The sequence below is a fragment of the Citrus clementina genome, unplaced genomic scaffold, assembly GCF_000493195.1.
Source record: "Citrus clementina cultivar Clemenules unplaced genomic scaffold, Citrus_clementina_v1.0 scaffold_2, whole genome shotgun sequence".
Classification (NCBI taxonomy): Eukaryota; Viridiplantae; Streptophyta; class Magnoliopsida; order Sapindales; family Rutaceae; genus Citrus; species Citrus x clementina.
Genome location: NW_006262688.1, coordinates 10,510,343 through 10,529,271, shown reverse-complemented (window position 1 = coordinate 10,529,271; position 18,929 = coordinate 10,510,343). Strand labels below are relative to the sequence as shown.

General features: G+C 34.6%; 3 protein-coding genes across 3 annotated transcripts in view; 1 reads left to right on the top strand and 2 right to left on the bottom strand.

Moving 5' to 3' along the window:
* The first annotated feature begins 6,206 nt into the window (after positions 1 to 6,206).
* Positions 6,207 to 7,159, top strand: LOC18051842 (protein N-lysine methyltransferase METTL21A). Its single transcript, XM_024191314.1, has one exon. The coding sequence runs from the start codon at positions 6,299 to 6,301 to the stop codon at positions 7,001 to 7,003; it is 705 nt and encodes a 234-aa protein (XP_024047082.1). The 5' UTR covers positions 6,207 to 6,298; the 3' UTR covers positions 7,004 to 7,159.
* Positions 7,160 to 9,043: 1,884 nt separating this feature from the next.
* On the bottom strand, positions 9,044 to 9,907 carry LOC18051841 (homeobox-leucine zipper protein ATHB-52). The gene has a single exon (XM_006446647.2). The coding sequence runs from the start codon at positions 9,598 to 9,600 to the stop codon at positions 9,061 to 9,063; it is 540 nt and encodes a 179-aa protein (XP_006446710.1). The 5' UTR covers positions 9,601 to 9,907; the 3' UTR covers positions 9,044 to 9,060.
* A 5,982-nt stretch (positions 9,908 to 15,889) lies between these two features.
* Positions 15,890 to 18,929, bottom strand: part of LOC18051839 (NAC domain-containing protein 73) — a 4,949-nt gene continuing 1,909 nt past the window's right edge. Inside the window, exon 4 of the mRNA XM_006446645.2 lies at positions 15,890 to 16,137. Coding sequence (XP_006446708.2) covers positions 15,890 to 16,137 — 248 coding nt within the window. The remainder of the gene's footprint in view (positions 16,138 to 18,929) is intronic.

The following is an 18,929-nucleotide window of genomic DNA, read 5'->3' as shown; positions in this document are numbered from 1 at the left end:
GATAAATAAGTAATCACTTAACGCTACTATGAACCTGTGTGAGATTGAGGTGTTGTATCTTTTAAGCTATAACTGTTGTGGAAAAAAACTGTAATTATAAAATAAAAGTTAATAGTGTATAGTAAATATCTTGTTTTAATAATAATTTTGACAAAATTATTAAAGATATAGTAGATTTTTCATCATACAAGAGAAAATCATATTAAGATAATTTTCAAGTTATAACAGCTAGTATTTACCAAAAATTTTAGTGTTGTAACTTTTAAGTTATAGCTACCCAACCTTAATCATAAACGCACCCTATATCAGATGTGCAATTGCACATAACAAAGTTTTTTTTATACTTTAATTAATTACTATTTTTGTGTTAGCGCTAGTTAGTGTAACTTGTTTAAATTTTTCGTGTGACAATATATCAATATAATAGGTTAGAAAATTCTATTAATAAATAAATAAATAAAATAAAATAAAAATTTCTATTACCTCTAATTGAGGTGAAAGGTAGGGTTAACAAAAAAATCCGAACCGACCCAAGCCTAGGCCCGTGGGATAAAATTATGGATAAGAGATCATAAAATACAAAGTTCATGTATCATGGGCCTGATTAAGGACCTCTAAGAAGCCCGAGCTTTATTATATGTAAAATCAAAAAGTTAAAATTGAAAAAAAATGAAAAAAAAAAAAACAAACAAACAAAGCAACCGAAACCTAAGGCTATGTCTAGCTGCTGGGATAAAGGCAAGATAAGACTAATTTTTAAGACTAAAAATATTAATCCTATCCAAAGCCGTGTTTGGGTGTAAAGATTAAAAAATAAGCCCAACTTTTTATCGCATAATCTTGGGATTATTAATTCCTTTTTTTAGGTGGGTTTATCTTGGATAAAAAATATAGTGAAACTACAATCCTCTCTTCTCTTTCATCAAGTCGAAAGCAAACCCAGTTAGAATTACTCTCAATCAAATGCAGAGCACTCACATCTTTATTCCTCAACAAATCTTGATTCTCCAAAAAATGTTTTAGATTATCTGAGCAACAATCAAAGGTATTCAAAATATTATTTGAATTAGTTCTTATCTTCCAATTAAATTGGGGCTTCAAGTATGGATCTTAAAATTGATTTTTTTTCCTTTTTCTTTTGTAGTTGGCTTGGTTGCAAGAATTGAAAACTCACCTTTCTCCTTTGATCAGTAAGTGAATCTACATGCTTTCCCTAGTTAAATCTCAATTATTTTGCTTACCTTTTCCAAACTTACAATAACATTCCTTTAATTTTTGCATTGTTAATATATATTGTTCGGCTATTGGTGGGTTTTTATTATTTTTCTCCTCATAGCAGTTTTGTTTCATTTGGGTCTTATTATTATCAATTGTCCATTACTTTATTCTCTTTATTTTATTTTTAGTTAACTGAATTATGAAGACATGTCACTTGCCTAATTTTATTCCACTATGTCAAGTGCACTGTCCAATTTGTGCTTGATTATGAAAATTAATTAAATTATTTTTACTTTATATAAGCAAGGATTGAAAGTCCATTCACCCTATACGGCTTTTGGTGGGTTTTTATAATATATATGCACATGGATAACATGTTCCACATTACCCATGTATCATCACATGCACACATTTGTTATTGATTGTCCGCTGCTCTATTTTGTTTATTTTATTTTTAATTACATAATTACAAACCTTATGATGAATAGATATGAACGAAATACAAATCTTGTTATTCCTACTTGCAAACGAGTTTCACAAACAGAAGTCGCCTGTCTACATTATGATAGTTGTTATCTTGCACCATATAATTTCAAGCTTTCATGAAAAATATGTGCTCAAGAATCGCACTTTTGCTAGGCATCAAACTTGTCTTTAAACTCTAGATAACATGATAGGCAATGATGATATAAAATGTGTGAATCAACTTAGGATGTATGGAAGAACTTTTTGGTTATTATATGAACTACTTCGTAGTGATGGGAGGTTGAAGATGGATAGTGTACTTTCTGTTGATGAGCAAGTTTGCATGTTCTTACATGTGTTAGCCTAAAAGGCTATACATAATGTAATTTTGATGATAATAAATATATGTATTAAATGATTTAATAGATATTGTATTTCACATTTTCACTAGTTTTTGAAGGGTAATATTTATGCAAGTAAATCAAGTGAAATCAAGCTCAAGACACTCAACGGACAATGACGAAATTAAGAATAAAGTTTAGAGCTCAACGGACAAATTAGTACGATAAATTCTTGTAAAGCCGGTATGATTTAATTGATGCATGATTTAGCATTTGAGAAGCTCAAGAGATTAATTTAATTAATTACTAATCTCTTGTTGTAAAGGTCCATTGACACCTTAGAAGTCAATTGTAAACATTTGAAGCCTTGGGAGGCTTGGATAGTGAAATTCTCAAGCCGGGTGAGCTTGGAGGCGTGGACGTAGGCGGTAAGACTATTTTAATAGATTTAGAATAGTCAGCCCTAAACTAATTAAATTTTTATTAATCTTATTTCACATTCTCAATGTTTAGGTTGTTATTATCTTGTGGATGCTGGGTGCACAAATGATGAAGGATTTTTAGCACCATATAGAGGAACAATATATCATTTATCAGAGTGGAGAGATGGGTGTACTCCTGTTAATTTTTAAGAGTATTTCAATATGAAGCATGCTTCAACAAGAAATGTAATAGAACGATATTTTAGACTTCTTAAGATGTGTTGGATAATCTTACGAAGTCCATCTTTCTATCCTCTTAAAAACACAATGTAGAATAATAACTGCTTACTGCCTTTTACATAATCTTATTAGGAGGGAAATGTTAGTTGATCCAATGAAGGGTGAGATAGACGACTTTGACTTTAGTAGCAATTCGGAGGACCGTGAAACCTTTAGCTAACAATTCAGAGGACTGTGAAACCATTAGCTAAGTATCATCATCTGAGCAGTGGACTGCATGGAGGGATAATTTAGCATTACAAATGTTTAACGATTGGAGGCGAAATAGAGGAATTTAAAGTTTCAGTTTAAGTTTTTAATTGTATTTGAACTTTGTATTTTGTTATTATGTAATGTCATGTGATTTAACATTTTTATGTTTTATAAAAATAAGTTATTTTATTTTTATAATGCTTATTTTTTTCATTATTCTCATCTATTCCCATTATTTTATATCTTATTTCTCTGTGAATGTATATTTTCTCTTTAATACATGAATTATTGTTCTTATATAAGGATGGATGGTGTAAACACTAATCAAAATAATGAAAAGGATAAAAAGGGGACAAGACGTGCATGGACAAAAGAAGAAGAAGAAGCTTTGCTGAATATATTGGAGGAAATTGTAGCACATGAATTTCATGTTGGTTGTGGGTAACTAAAACCAGGTGCTAATAGGCATATTGAAGAACAATTGGCAAAGCTACTTCCTAATGCTAGCCTAAAAGCTAGCCCACATGTGAAATCAAAAATGAAAAAAATTGAAGAACAGCTATAGGGTAGTGCTTGACATGCTTAACACAAGTGGCTTTGGTTGGAATGATGAAAAAAAGTGTGTTGAAGTTGATAGTGATGAGGCATGGCAATCCTATGTGTAAGTGATTTTTTTTTTCTAGTGACCATTAGTAATTGACAAAATTCTTGTTTTTTTTTTCCTTCATTTTATCACCGTAAGAATGTTGCAGGGTGGAGGAACAAACCATTTCTTATATATGAGAGGCTTGCATATATTTTTAGAAAAGATCGTGCTACTAGGAAAGGAGCTGAAACTCTTGTTGACATGATAGAGAATGAAAATGAAAACAATCTTGAAGCTGAGTCTGAGATTGGTGAAGGATTATCTCCCATGTCAATGGACCAAGGTCAAACAAAATCATCTAAAAGGAAACAGGCTATATCAACTGATCTATTGGTTAGAAGCTAGGAAAAATTTGCATACATATTTCAGGACGTGATTGAAAAGTCAAATTAAAATGTGAATAATCTTGCTGGTAAGCTATCAAATGAAAGTATCAATTCACAAGTTGTTCCTGACATGTTGATAAAAATGAACATTTCACTACATCAAAGAGTTAGGATGTAAAAGATGTTACTAAAACAACCAGAACAAACATAAATATTTAGGATAATGTGAAATGATGAAGAAAGAAAGGAGTTTCTTAAAAAACTTATCTTAGGTGGGTATGATGATTGATTAAGGTTGGTATTTTGGGATCCTTTTTGTATATGATGATTGATTAGGGGTGGTATTTTGGAATCCTTTTTTTATATGATGATTGATTAAGGGTGATATTTTGGGATCCTTTTTGTATAAAAGATTAACCGTATATGGTAGGTCTATGAACCTAATGATGACATCTTTTTTTATAACTAATCATATGAATTATATTTTGTTTGTGGGTGATTTTAAAATGTTTTTCACAAATGATACCCACCATTTTTTTGTAAGTATTTAATCACATGTTAAAGTGGCTTAACGATGAACATTTATGATGTATCAAATACTTTATAAATAGTTGTTTTGTTGTTCTCTTATGTAATTAAATATATTATATGAGAAATTGTATCTTATTTAGATTGAATTGTTGCTTTATAGTTTGTGGAATTTATATTTTTCGATAACGTTATATAGTGGAAGTATTGTTTATATAGGTCGTTACATATTGAGATGTGGAATATTATTGAATCAGGTGTTTTTTTTAATTGATTTCATTTATAGAAGGCAAATTTTATTCAAAAGTTATTGTCAAAATTTAAGCATAGTGCATTTCACTTAATTTTCATATTTATTATTATTATTATTATTATTATTATTATTATTATTACTATCATCATCATCATCATCATCATCATCATCATCATCATCCAATTCGGTAAAATGCCAAACATAGGATAACACTATTATAAACCTATCGGACATGCACCAAACAAAAAAAAATACTATATTTAATCCAATGTAATCCAATATAATCTAACCCAATATAATCCTAAAAGTTAATCCAATACAATCTTGCCTTCCAAATATAGCCTAAATCCTTAAAACTGCCTCCCCTCACTCCTCTGCCGCTCTCATTGCTCTCTACCTCTCTCACACGATTCACACTCACCCACCCATACCAAGTGAAGCAATCAAGCAACAACTACCGACAGCCACCTTTATTGCCTTACATCGAACCAGCGATCACAGCCACCATCGTTCATCTATCGTCGAATGAGTTCGAGAGACGCATTTGCAAGTGCAGCATGCAACGCCGCTGTAGCAACCCAGTAGCACCAGTCGTGCAACGCAGCAGCGCCCACTCAAACCCACAACAGCAGCTAACCCACGCGGCGGTGCAGCAGCAGCAAACCCAGGCGACTGCGACCCGAACCAACAAACCATCACCAACTCACAGTAGAATATCACCACATTATGGTTGAATTATCGACAAATTTTATATTGTAGAATATTATGAGATTATGGTTTAGAAAATGTTTTGTATCTTTACACAAATATTATGAAATTATGTAGAAAATGTTATTAATTATTAGAAAAATTCTATGAGATTATGGTGTAAAAAAATGTTCTAATTTATTAGAAAAATATTATCAGATTATGGTGTAGAAAATGTTTTATATTTTTAGAAATTCTTTTACAGTATAGAACTCTTTAGATGATATTAGAGTTTAGAACAAGCTGACATATTTGATGATATAATTTCATTAATCTAATATCTTATCTCCTTTAATTTTGTATAGGATAAAGAAGAAGTTGCCCCACAAATGTTAGATTAGTTTTTTTTTTTTTTTTTTACAAAAAAAAAAATAAAAAATTTATGAAAGTCCAAGCCTGTCTAGGCCTGGCTCAAGCCCAGCCCACCCAAACTTAGACGGGTTTAGACTTAATGACAATAAAAAAATACAGCCCAAACCCGCAATTTGCCAACCATATTTGAAGGTAGTCTTCGGCAGCAGCATCTCATATCTCATGATGCATATCAAATTATCAATACACGTTTTAGGGTTTACAAGATATCAACGGGGTTGGGCCTCGATGGCAATTGTCATTACAGTTGGGTCGCCAGCCCAAAAACTAGGCCCAAGATACAAAGCCCAATTTCATAACTGAAGAACAATAACATCTGGATCTCTAAAGTTTAACATTTTTTCAAATTAGGCCATATATTTTCCATTTGTATCAAACAAGTCCCCGATAGTGACAGACAGAAGAGAGAAGAAGCGCTCTCGCTCACGCCTCACAGTCTCTGCAGTGGGGAGAGAGAGAGCAGAGGAACAATCGAGAGAGAACACAGCATGAAATTCACGGACTCACCAGTAATAGAGCTGCCAATACGCGATGCTCTCCTCTCAATCCAACAAGACAACGGCTCTATGCACGTCGGCACCTCCGTTTGGCCTTGCTCTTTAGTCCTCGCCAAATTCGTCGAACGCTGGGCCCCACTCCCCAACACCGCCACCAACCCCTACTCTCACCTCCTTGACTTCCACTCCACGCGCCGCCGCGCCATCGAACTCGGCACAGGCTGCGGAGCCGCCGGCATGGCTTTTTACCTCCTTGGCCTCGCCGACATCGTCCTCACCGACATTTCCCCCGTCATGCCTGCGCTCAAACACAACCTCAAGCGCAACAAGCCCGTGCTGAACAAATCCCTAAAGACGTCGGTTCTGTACTGGAACAATCAGGACCAGATCAACGCGTTGAAGCCGCCGTTCGATTTGGTGATCGCGGCCGACGTGGTCTATATCGAGGAGTCGGCGGCCCAGCTGGTGCGGGCCATGGAGGCGCTTGTGGCAGACGACGGCGTCGTTTTGTTGGGGTACCAGTTGAGGTCCCCTGAAGCGCATAAGTTGTTTTGGGAAATGTGTGCGGAGGTTTTTTTGATTGAGAAAGTACCTCATGAAGATTTGCATCCTGATTATGGATACGAAGAAACTGATGTTTATATTTTGAGGAAGAAGAAGAAGGAGGAGGAGGAGGAGGAGGAGAATGTAGAGTAAAATTTGGTAACGAAAAGTTCTAATTTTTGTTTGGTTACTTTGAATATGATTTGATTGCAATACGAGTAATTTAATTATGATTAATATATCTACTTGTGAACTCTGTAAACGTTTAGTGAAATAGAATAGTACAATTATGATGTGGGATTTGGAAAATGTTGAAAAGTGTGTGTGTTATATCATGGTGATTGAAGAATTTAGTTTTTGTTCTGAAGTTCTTTTTTTAGCTTTTGGTGTTAATAGACTGTTCTTAATAACCATCTTTGAATGTGCCGTAGCATTGCTGTATTGTACGTGGTATAGATGATGTCTAGGGAGTAGGGTCAGTGAATCTCAGCGTTATGAAAATCTAAGAGGTGAAGTGATAGAAGGAAAGTTACAATAATCCTGCAGAAGTAAATATGGAATTTGGATCTAAATCAAGTGGACGCATGCTTATCCAGCAGTTCTTGACATTAGATCATTGGGGAGGTGTTCATGGCCTTACACATTACGGTTTGTATAAGTTTGCATGAAGGAGACATCGCCCTGAGTAATGTTAACCGGCGTTTGCGCAATCTCAAAAATGATGCCTATTTGATATTAGTGCATGGATTCCATTTATGAAGCTTGTAAGAGTCTTAAATGCTAGTTTGTTCAAGTAACATCAGCTGAGCTTGTCCAAATTCTTTTCTTCAGTCTCTCGGAATTTGTTCTGTCTTAGTTTTAAAGTTTCTAATACTCTTCTATAATCTGCCTCAAAAATTCAGAAAGGGAATGTGCAGAATGAGAATACATCTTATGAAATATATTTCTTCATTAGTAGTTGTCCAGTGGGCTCTATTTCTTTACATTTTTATTCAAGTATAACAATTTCTAGGCCTCAGTAGGTCCATGCTAATTAATGGGATCAGCATACTTGTCTTGGCAAATTCTACAAAAGTACAGCTTTAATTGGACCACCTAATTTCAGGTTAGGCGTGCATCACGCTAAAGCTTGATATATCTACCATTATTGATTAATTATTTTGCACCAAAAATAAACAGCTACTGTTTTTTTTGGGGAACTTTGCACGCATGCAGACACATATCATATGCTTGTTAGTACCTTTATTTTTCTTGTCTGTGCTTAGATGTAAATCTCACACTTTCTTTGAGTGGATTAAATATGCTGTATTTGCATATTTAGCATTAGAATAATTTCCTTGTTTTATTTGTTGATAGCCAAATAGATCCGTAACAGTTAATGTAGGTCACTTGAACTTGAACAGCAAGTTATTATAAATGTTGAATCCTCATTTCTTCTACCTGTAAGTGTAACATTATGAAAGATTAGATCTAGAAAGTGCATGTACTCTTGTCAAATTTGATGGCTCATTTTCCAGGTCTAAAACTTATAATAAGTTGGCCAGTTTGAAAGATTTGTCATGTTTGATTGTCTCAGCAACCAAAACTGGTTCCACTTAATCTCTTTCTTGCATCAGCACTTGTTTAGAGACAATAGTAAGTTCAATCAAATGATTTGATGAGCTACTCAAATCTTCTCTCACCTGACCCCAGGCTGTCCCAATTGGAACCGGAAGTTTAGCAACCTGAGGTTTCTCACCAATTAGATAGACTATTCACTTTTGACATAGTTGCTGAATGATGACATACATAATCCATCCAAAGTAAAAGAATTACAATCTGCAGAACAACAGAGCATTATGAATAATGTAACTAATAGTTACAGCAGCTTTACAATACCAGCTTGAATGCTCGTGGTCTATGGTTGTGTTATGGAAATTCTGTAGAATCCATCGTCTATGAAACAAAAATAAAATTCCTACTTATAAATGGCTCAAATTTCCAGCTGAATATTTGAGAAAAGATGTTCTTGGAGCAGAAGTTAATAAAAGTCGTAGTCAGAACCATGAAAACTGAATTGTATCAATAAAATATTATGACTGTTGTAGTGTTATGGCAAATTTTGAGAGTAAATGCTGAATAGAACTTTTCTCCAAACACGGAACTCCAATGTAGTGTTCAAAAAACTTAGAAAAACTTTCATTACATTTTATAATAGATCATTTCATTCATCATACTATAGAAAGATCATTCATGCTATGATTCTCTGGCTGGCCTTGAGGGCGAATGAGGCAAGAATATAGCTCATCCATTGGCAATAGCCCTGTATCTTCCCAATTACAGGTCATGTTGAGTGGCGAGCTTGAGCTGGTGAGATCATTGTCACCAGATGTTGACACAGAAGGCAGAAGAGTGGCAGAAGGATTTGATGCCAGTAGCATCTGTTGAGACTTTTTCAGCTCATGCTTAAGCATCCCAACTTCTTGTTCAAGCTTTCTATTTTCTGCCAACACATTGTCTAGCTCTTGCTGGATGGTCTTGTAGTCAAGCTCTATAGTATGAATCTTCTCCCGGGCACGTCTATTCTGGTACCAGACAGCAATCTGTCTTGGTGGAAGGCCTAGTCTGCAAGCAAGCTCAAGTTTACGGTCTACTTGGAGCTTTTGGTTTGCATTGAAGCATGTCTCCAAGAGCCTGACCTGATCTTGGGTTAGCCGTTTTCTGCTTAGTTTGGATGGCTGTCGGTTTTCTGAACTGAACTGAAGATCCATTTCTGGCTTTTACATGTGGTGTTTGAGATTATTGAACTTTTGGGAAGGGTGGAGAGAGCTTGAAGCTTGCTCTCTTATAGACTTGTACGAAAAAGTGGCTTGGGTAATTGCTTGAATCTTGATGATTATGCCAGTGAGAGGCCATAGTCGCAACGCAAGCATGGAAAAGGAGGTCCCAGAGGGTCAAAACTGAGGGGCTGTCATCGGGGGCCCCTAATTAATGTGAAGCCTGCTTCATGCTAACAGCTTGGTTCTAAAAGATTACAATAGCCATTTCTATTTACTAAATTTCAGACATGTGATATGCTTTTGGGCACCGCCACCATTTTGGCAGCCTCTTAATGAATATGTCACGTTAAGTGTACAGGACTGATGCTTGTCTTGTCAAAAGAAGTATCCTCTCCCGGCGCTTCAGTTTTCTTACTGCTCGGCAGTAGGTCGAAATGGTTGTCCATTTCGAACTGATACTAAGCTGATTTTTTTGTTAAGCACCAAATCAACAGATGTCAAGCAAGAGAAATAAAAAAAAATGAAATAAATTCTTTCTAATGATTCATTGCTCTAAATCCTAATCTATAAGTTATTATGCATAATTTGTGAAGGTTTTGTAATGGACTTATAAATAATGATATTTAAATTGAAAAATCTGACAGAACATTGATAAAAACAAATGTACACTAGGATTTATTTTTCCATGTTAATTACAAAAAAAATATCATTTAACAAGGTAAAATAAGCCTGACCTACTATTATTCTTGTGAGCATTCTCTTAACCTTTAGTTCCTTTAGCATTTTTCTTAATTTTTTGTTGTATTTTCATATATACCTATAAATATTTTATATGAAATGAATAAAATTTATGTTCTTGTTTCAAAGATCACATTGACGCCAAGAAAGACTTTCTCTCCCTTTGAAAGAGAATTGAATTCTTCTATCAATGAAGAGAAGTTATTGTCTTTAATAAAGAATTTCGCTTCGGGTGTGTTTGATACACTATATTATATTATTATGTATTGTATTATTTTAATACAGATATATTGTATTATATTATATTGTATTAGCACTGTATTATAATAATCTTATATAATGTTTGGTGTTACATTATACTATATTAATTTTTAGTTATACTATGTTTAGTGTTGAACTGTAATATATTAATTTCTTTGGCAATTAATTTAAATTATATATTTAAAAGATAATATTTATTAATACTTAAAAATATAGTAAATATAGAAATCTTAAATTTTAGAAATTAAATAGTATTATATAAACATAATGATATTTGTGGGTCTTTCTTCTACAGTAACTTTTTCTCTGAAAAAGTACTAAGAATGAAAGAAATTTGAAGCCGTCATGGCTTAGTATCTTCACCTAATGCTTGGGTGTTTTTCTTTTCTTTTCTTTTTTGTCCTTTCTTATGTCTTCTTATCTTTTCTTATCTCCTTTTCTGAATCACAGCTTTGATTACAGTCATTGTTTTAAGTACAACATTTGAAAAGTTGGTGGGGGTAATTATTGTAGGGATTCTTGGAGAAGATGGATACTGAGGAATTAATCCAGAAATGTCAGGCAGTGATATTAAAAGAGGAAGAGGAAGATATAGTAACTTTTATAGGGAAAATGAAGATACATGGAGAACGAGTTGCAGTAAACTGCCTGATAGGTAAGGTGTTACTCAGACGCGGCATCAACAAGGAGGGCCTAAAGGTAGTAATGCAACTAGCATGGAGAACAGTTAAGGAAGTAAAAGTGGAGAGCATGGGGAATAACATCTTCCTTTTCAAATTTTCCTTTAAAGAGGAAAAAAAAAGGGTATTTATTGGGGGGGGGGGGCATGGCACTTTGACAAAGCGTTGATAGTGTTATCTGAACCGATGGGTATTGGAGATATAAAGAACCAGTCCTTTACACATACAATCTTTTGAGTGCAAATCCACAACATACTTATAAAGTGTATGAACAAAGATGCCATCCAAAAGCTAGGGGAAAAGATTGGCATTGTGAAGGAAGTTGGTACTGATGAAACATGGGAATGCTTAGGTCAGTTTACTCGAATTAAAGTGTCCATTGATATAACACAACCTCTAAAAAAGGTTGTGTTTCTGCAACAAGAGGAAGGAAGAATCTTAATGCTAGTATTGTATGAAAAACTACTAGATTTTTGTTTTTGTTGCGCTCATATTGGCCATTAGTATATAAAATGTTTGAAGTATAAGGGCCAATAAAAAGAAAATTTACCATACGGTGGATGGATGCGAGCAACAACACAAGCTAAAAGAGTAAAGCATAACCGAACCAGAGAAAAGGTAAATCGAGAATCAAAAGCCAATGTCACATAAACTAATTGCTTAAAGTCATCACAAGCTCAACACAACCCGATTGGGCAAAATGGGCCAAATCCAAGTCAATTGGGCAAGGAGAAAAGTACAAATGCAGAACCAAAGGATAAAGTTAGAAGCAAGGGGCTGAAAGCAAATAATTAATGCTGACTGAGACTGAAATGGAAAACCTACAAGTGAAGTGTCAGAGCAAGGATAGAATAATCAGTAAGAAACCAGCTACGAAAGTTAGTAATGACAACCAACCTAAAACAAAAAATATGTGGGCGGGAAATGAGAAATGGATGGAAAAAGAGAATGAAGGAAATTTGATGACATAAAAAAGCACAAGCAAGGAAAATGACGGGCAGACCGAATCAGATAAAGAAGAAATGGATAATGGACCAAACAAAGTTGAAGTAAGGCCCAAAAGTAGAAAATGGAAGCTACAAGCCAGAAATATAAAGTGTGAAGGAGCATATGTTATCGGACTGACAAGTGCCAAGAGGCCCAACAATGAAATTAATTGGCCTAGCCTAGACAACAAAAGAAAACGACTGCTTAGTCTATCCAAGCAGTCTCACTGGTGCAACAACTTAAGTCCAAGCAAAACAGCACTTCACCTGGCATTAGCAGAAACATAGCAAGATGCAAAGAGGGTCCTAAAGGCAATTGATGAAGATTCATCAATAGGAGTTGATAATTAGCCCAGCTGGCAATAATGAGGATCCCGGCGGTTAAAAAAATTCTCCACATGTACCGGCCTCATATTTTCTTTTATTGTGAAACAAAAATGGTGGCTAGGCATGTTAACTCAATATATAGAAATTTCAATTTTGAGAATTACTTCATGGTAGACATATGCATAGAATAGGGGGAGGCCTAGCTTTATTTTGGAATTCAAATGTAAATGTTAACATAACCTCATATAGTGCCCATCACATAGATGTGGTTGTGTGCAACGAATGGGGGAGAGTGTGGAGATGCATAAGAATTTATGGCCACCCAGAAGCTAGCCAGAAGCATCACACTTGGAAGTTGTTGAAAAGGTTAGCGAGTTTATTTTCTTATCTGTGATGTTGTTTTGGCGACTTTAACAAAATTATACATTTGCACGAGAAAAATGAAGGCAGTGATAAAAATGTGCATTTAGTGGCTGATTTTAGCGAGGTTGTACATGAATGTAATTTAATGGACATGGGTTATAAGGGGCATCCATTCACGTGGTCGAATAGAAGATATGACTCTCAATTCATAGAGGAAAGATTGGATAGAGTCATATGCAGTAAAGATTAGTGCATGAATTTTTGGGATTCAGTTGCAAAAAATATGGAAAATTGAGGATCATTGTCCGATTGCTTTTGAAATCAAAGAAAAGGGTAGTGTGGTGAAGCATATAAGTAAATCTTTTTTCCCGAGACTACTATGAAGATATGTAGAGCACTTATGAAAGTTGCAAAAGTATAGTAAAAGAAGAATAGGGAAAATTGGGTGAAAATGATGGGAAAGCCCAGTGTATTAGTTTTAAAAAGTGGCTAAAATCTCTTTAGCTCAACTGAAGCTCTGGAGTAAAAAGGAGTTTGATGACGGAAAGAGAAAGCAAAACGAACTTATTAAGCAGCTGCAAAGTAAAAAGCAAGATAACCCCCACTTGGTAAATAGAGATGAAATCAGAAGAATTAAAAGCCAGTTAAACAATATATTGATATATGAAGAGATCTACTGGAAGCAGAGGTCAAAAGAAAACTGGCTAAGGGAAGGAGACAAGAATACAAAAATTTTCCATTTGGAATCTTCAGCCTGAAAGAGAAAGAACAAAATCTGGGGGATTGAAGATTCTCAGGGGAAATAGACAAATAAGCGAGATAAGGTTGAAAAGGAATTCTGCAAGTATTTCCAAGAGTTGTTCTCATCCTCCAACCCAAGCCAGAGCCAAATTCAAGCTGCCATACAAGATATACCTTCTAGAGTGACTCCAAAAATGAATGTTCAATTGGATGAGCCATGACACAACTTAAAAGTAAATTTTAACTCCCAAGTATAAGAGTGTCTTGTTGCATTATAACTCGGTGAGTCCGAGATCGATCCACAGAGAAAAGATTTAATTAGTTTATTTTATTTTATCTAAAAATTGGAATTAAAACTTGAATATAAACAACTTAATTTAAATGAAACTATGGAATTGAACTAGTTAGGGTTATGGATCCACTCTTAGAAATAAATAAAACTTAATAAATTCTTTTTGCCAATTTGTTTTAGATTTATTACCCAAAAGATTAATTATAAAAATTATTATTATTTTCCCTTTAAATTTATGATGGATTAAGTATTTATTGTGCCAAAATTTAATTTGTCTACAATAAGTCAAAATACCATTTCACCATGCCTTATATTAAGATCTTAAGAATTTATTGTGCCAAATTCATTTGTTTGTCTACAATAAATCAAAATTTCAAAATATAAAACATGTATAAAATTAAATAGAAAATAATTTAATTTATAAAATTAAACATAGAATTTGATTAAATCATATTTATTTCTTAGGAGTTTCACATTCCCCTAACTAATATTATTTAGTGAAGCATAATTAAAATAAAAAGAAGTAGTAAAATTGAATTACTTATAATTAAAAGAAATAAAAATAACTAAAATTGAAAATAAAACTAATTTTATTAATGAAAATAATTATACAAAATATTAAAAACACACCTGGAAATCAAGATTACAAGGAGATGGAGAGAATTTGAGAAGAAGAGAGTTGTAGAGAGATGATTAAAACATAAAAATGAGGCCCTATTTATAGAAAAATAAATTCATAATCCAGTGCTTTGCGGTCCATCATAGGCTTCATGCATGTGCTCCTCACAACCCTTAGATCAAGATCTAATGGCTGGTCAAACTTCAAAAGTCAACATCACACATGGCATCATTTGACTCGTCCGATTTGTCCAAAAAATGGTTGAGATTTGGCGGGTTAATGGGTGGATCGGGTCTACCCGAATACAAAGATTCGGATCCTCCAACTTGCTTTACCAACCATTGCCACGTGGCACAATCATGGCCATTGAATCATGAACGGTTGAGATTTAGTCAAGATTGTCAGTTATCCCATGCACTCATATCTATTGTAAGTTCATTTCATCATCCAATCAGTGCTCGGTCAACAGGAAAAGTCAACTTTTTTTACACAAGCCCAATTTTAAGCCTATCTTGACTGATCTTATCTTAAGATTTTCGGACCTCCGGAATCCAAATTTGACCTCCGTTTATCTGTTTGGAGCCTCGAAGTACGTGAAATTAATAATTTTCCTAATAAACACATAAAAATACACAAAATTAAATATATTTAAAACATAATTAATAATTCATAATATATTACATAAACACAAATATAAATTATAACATAAGCATAAAATAACATATTATTGCTTGATAATTAAACAATTTTTAATACTAATCAAGCCATTCACACAAGAAGAAATTACTGAAGCTCTGGCTCAGATGTGCCCTACGAAAGCCCCGGGACTAGATGGATTGCATGCTGTCTTTTACCAAAAACACTAGCTGACAGTCCGAAAATGAGTGATTGAAACATGTTTACACTTTTTGGATGAGCAAGGTATGCTTGGCCCCCTTAATCATACTTATATAGCTTTAATCCCTAAGGTAGATAAGCTAAAAAAAAGTCACAGATTTTAGGCCAATCAATCTTTACAATGTTATATACAGAATTATAGCCAAAGCAATTACCAATAGGATGAAACCAATCTTTTCCCATGTTATATCCCCAACACAGAGTGCATTCATACCCAATAAGCTCATAACGGACAATGTTATTATTGGTTATGAATACCTCCATAAGATTAGATACAGTAAAGGGAAAAGTGAAAATTGGGTATCAACTGGCACTCAAAGGCAGATTTGCCGAAGCCATTAGTAGCACAGCAAGTTCCTCAAATCAATGGAAGGTTTTATGGTCGCTGGAGCTCCCGAAAAAGATGAAAATTTCCATGTGGAAGGCAGCAAAAAACCTGCTGCCATCTGTGAAAAATCTTTGGAAACGAAAGATCTTGCAGGAGCCTATCTGTCAAAGATGCAAGAGGAATGTAGAAACCATCTGGCAAGCTCTCATGGAATGTAAAGCAGCAAGGAAAATTTGGTCTCAAGCCCCTTTTGCAGCCCCTAAGCTTAATGACCAAACCAAAGATATTTCCAGTACCTTGCAGGAAATGAGTTCTAAACTAAGAAAACTAGATCTCGAACTTATGGTCACATATTGTTGGGTTATTTGGTATTCAAGGAATAAGTTTATCTTTGAAAGAAATAAGATAGACCTAAGAATTTCAACAGCAAAGGCAGAAACAATCACAGAAGCCTATCAAAGAGTAAGGAAGATGCAGATGCCTTATATTGATAGCTCCAGAACTGAGAAGCAAATAAAGTGGACTCCCCCTCCCCCCCCCCCCAAAAGTTGTGTTCAAATTAAATGTAGATCCATCCATAAGCAGTAAAGATCAAAAGGCAGGGATGGGGGCTGTGATCAAAGACTCAATAGGCAAAGTAGTAGCTGGAATTCAGCAGACTCAACACAAGGGAAATGTAAGTATAGTAGAAGCTGAAGCAGTTCAATGGGGTATGCAAGTGGCAAGGGAAGCATGCTTATCTTCCGTTATTATAGAGTCAAACTATTTAGAGGTGGTGGAGCTTGTAAACAACATCACAGGTAGCATAACATAAATCTTCTAGACAATTTCAAAAATTTAGAATCAAATGAGAAGTTTTCAGGATGTTAAAGTGAAATTTGTCCCTAGACAATGTAATGTTTGTGCCCATTCCATTCCTTGGCCAAATTGGCTCTAGGAAGAAATACTCTTGCTGTCTGGTTAGAAACTATACTAGCAGAAGTTTTAAGTGTAATGATGTTGTGATTAATGAAAATGTTTACTTTTTTTTCCAAAAAAAAAAACATAATGATATTTGTTGTTTATCTCTAAAAGTGAAATATTACTTCACTAGTATATTTTCACAATCCATGAATTCGATATATTATTGTTGTAAATAATATAAAAAATCAAAGATTTTTGAATAAATAAAAAATATTATAAATTGGTGAAAATAAGTTTATCAAAAGTAAAACAACAAACTTTAACAATTAAAGGAGAAAAGAAAAACAAAAATAATAGCAAATTAGCAATGCACAATCTTATTTTTTATTTTTTGGCCTGAACCACGAGGTGGTCCTGAGTGGGCCCCAACTGTGGGAGGCACCTTTAAGCCCGTACTACAACACAGACTAATCTATACTCGCACCGAGTCGGCCCGTAAGGGGTAAAGTAGTGACTTTATATGAGAGCAAGACTTGAGCCTTTGACCTCTTTTAAAGAGTGAAAGTGCCAAAACATTCACACCAACCAACTTTGGTTAATGCACAGTTTTATTAATGAAGAATATAATGATAATTTTACTGAAATCAATTGCCAACCTTTGCGACCTCCGAGGGATTATATATATATAGAAATTCAAATTAGAAGAAAAAGAAACATAATCTTTGATTTTGCAGATTTTGCTTAATGATTTAGGCAACAAAAATTTCGACATGACAGCGATGGAGAAGCATGTGTAGCGCACGGCAAAGCAATCCTTGAATTCATGCGGCGAAGGCGATGCAGATGATGGTGCGCAGAGAAAGCATTGTGCAACAAAGCTCCGGTGATGGATTCGTCGCCAAAATCAAGAACCAATGGCCTTCAAGTTAGGGTGCTGGAAAATTTAAAAAAAAAAGGGGGGGCTCTGTGCTTTTTAAAACAATTTTTTTTTTTTGTTATGTTTATGCATACCGGCTTAAACCCGACCCCCTCACGGCGGGTTTGGTTAATGCGGGTTTCGCCGCATAATTTTTTTTGCGTTATGCGATGCAATGCGAGTGTAATTCACAGCCAAACATAGGTATGCATAAGTTTAATGCTGAACAGAACTTTTATACCATGTAATGCTGGGCACCAAACACTCCTCTACCAGCACAAGACACAAAAGTTTGTGGTGTAAACTAAATTCTCTGAGCAGTCTTAAGTTAAAACAGCTTGGAAGCTGATCATTTCATTGTAACAATAAAGAACTTTCCGTACCTGTTGCACAAGAGGGCTTTAATGTCCCATTTGCCTTCTAGGGACTGGATTCTCTTGAAATTTCTGTTGGTACGGAACAGATTATTCAAATATTAATGACTGATGTCCCACTGGAATGTGCATGATTCCTCAAAATACAACCAGTTCTTTTAGATGTCCATTCCTACGATTCTTAATTACTATTACACATATACACTTCTAAAACTTAAAAAATTATATAGAAATTCGGCGTCTTGAATAATATGTTCTCGATCGTTATATGCTTTCACGTTGAAACAAATATTAAAGAAGTTAGCATGTTATACTTATTCATTAAGTGACACCACATTTATATCATTATAAAGTGCGTAAAATTAAAGTATGATGAGAAGAAACTAAGAATAATCTTTGTACAGTTGAAGGTTAACATTCTCTCGGCCAAGCAAAAGTACATGATGAGCGTGTGAAATGTACATATCTTCTTGACACTGCACAAAGCTTGCATAATAAAATTACAAAAAAAAAAAGTTGTTAACACCTACTCTTCAACTAAATGAATCTTCCTTATTCTCCTCACATGCATTTGTGCCTTCAGTGAATCTATATGTCTACTGTGTATTAACTTATTCATTATTAATTATAAGATATTGCACAATGATTGAGGCAATATGTAACTACATGGCGTTGCATGCCTGGATGCCTGCACATTTTAGTTAAGCAGTGGCCTTTCTTTCAAGGAATAAAAGAAGTATCATGTGCTGCAAAATGGGGGGGAATCAGCGCCTGAGGAGGGTTTGCTCCTATTTTGGCCCTCACCTTTGATCAAAATCTACGTTACGACGTATTACACATTCCCCCCCCTCGTTATATTTTTGTAGCCCCAAGGCTACCTCCCCCCTCTCCATAT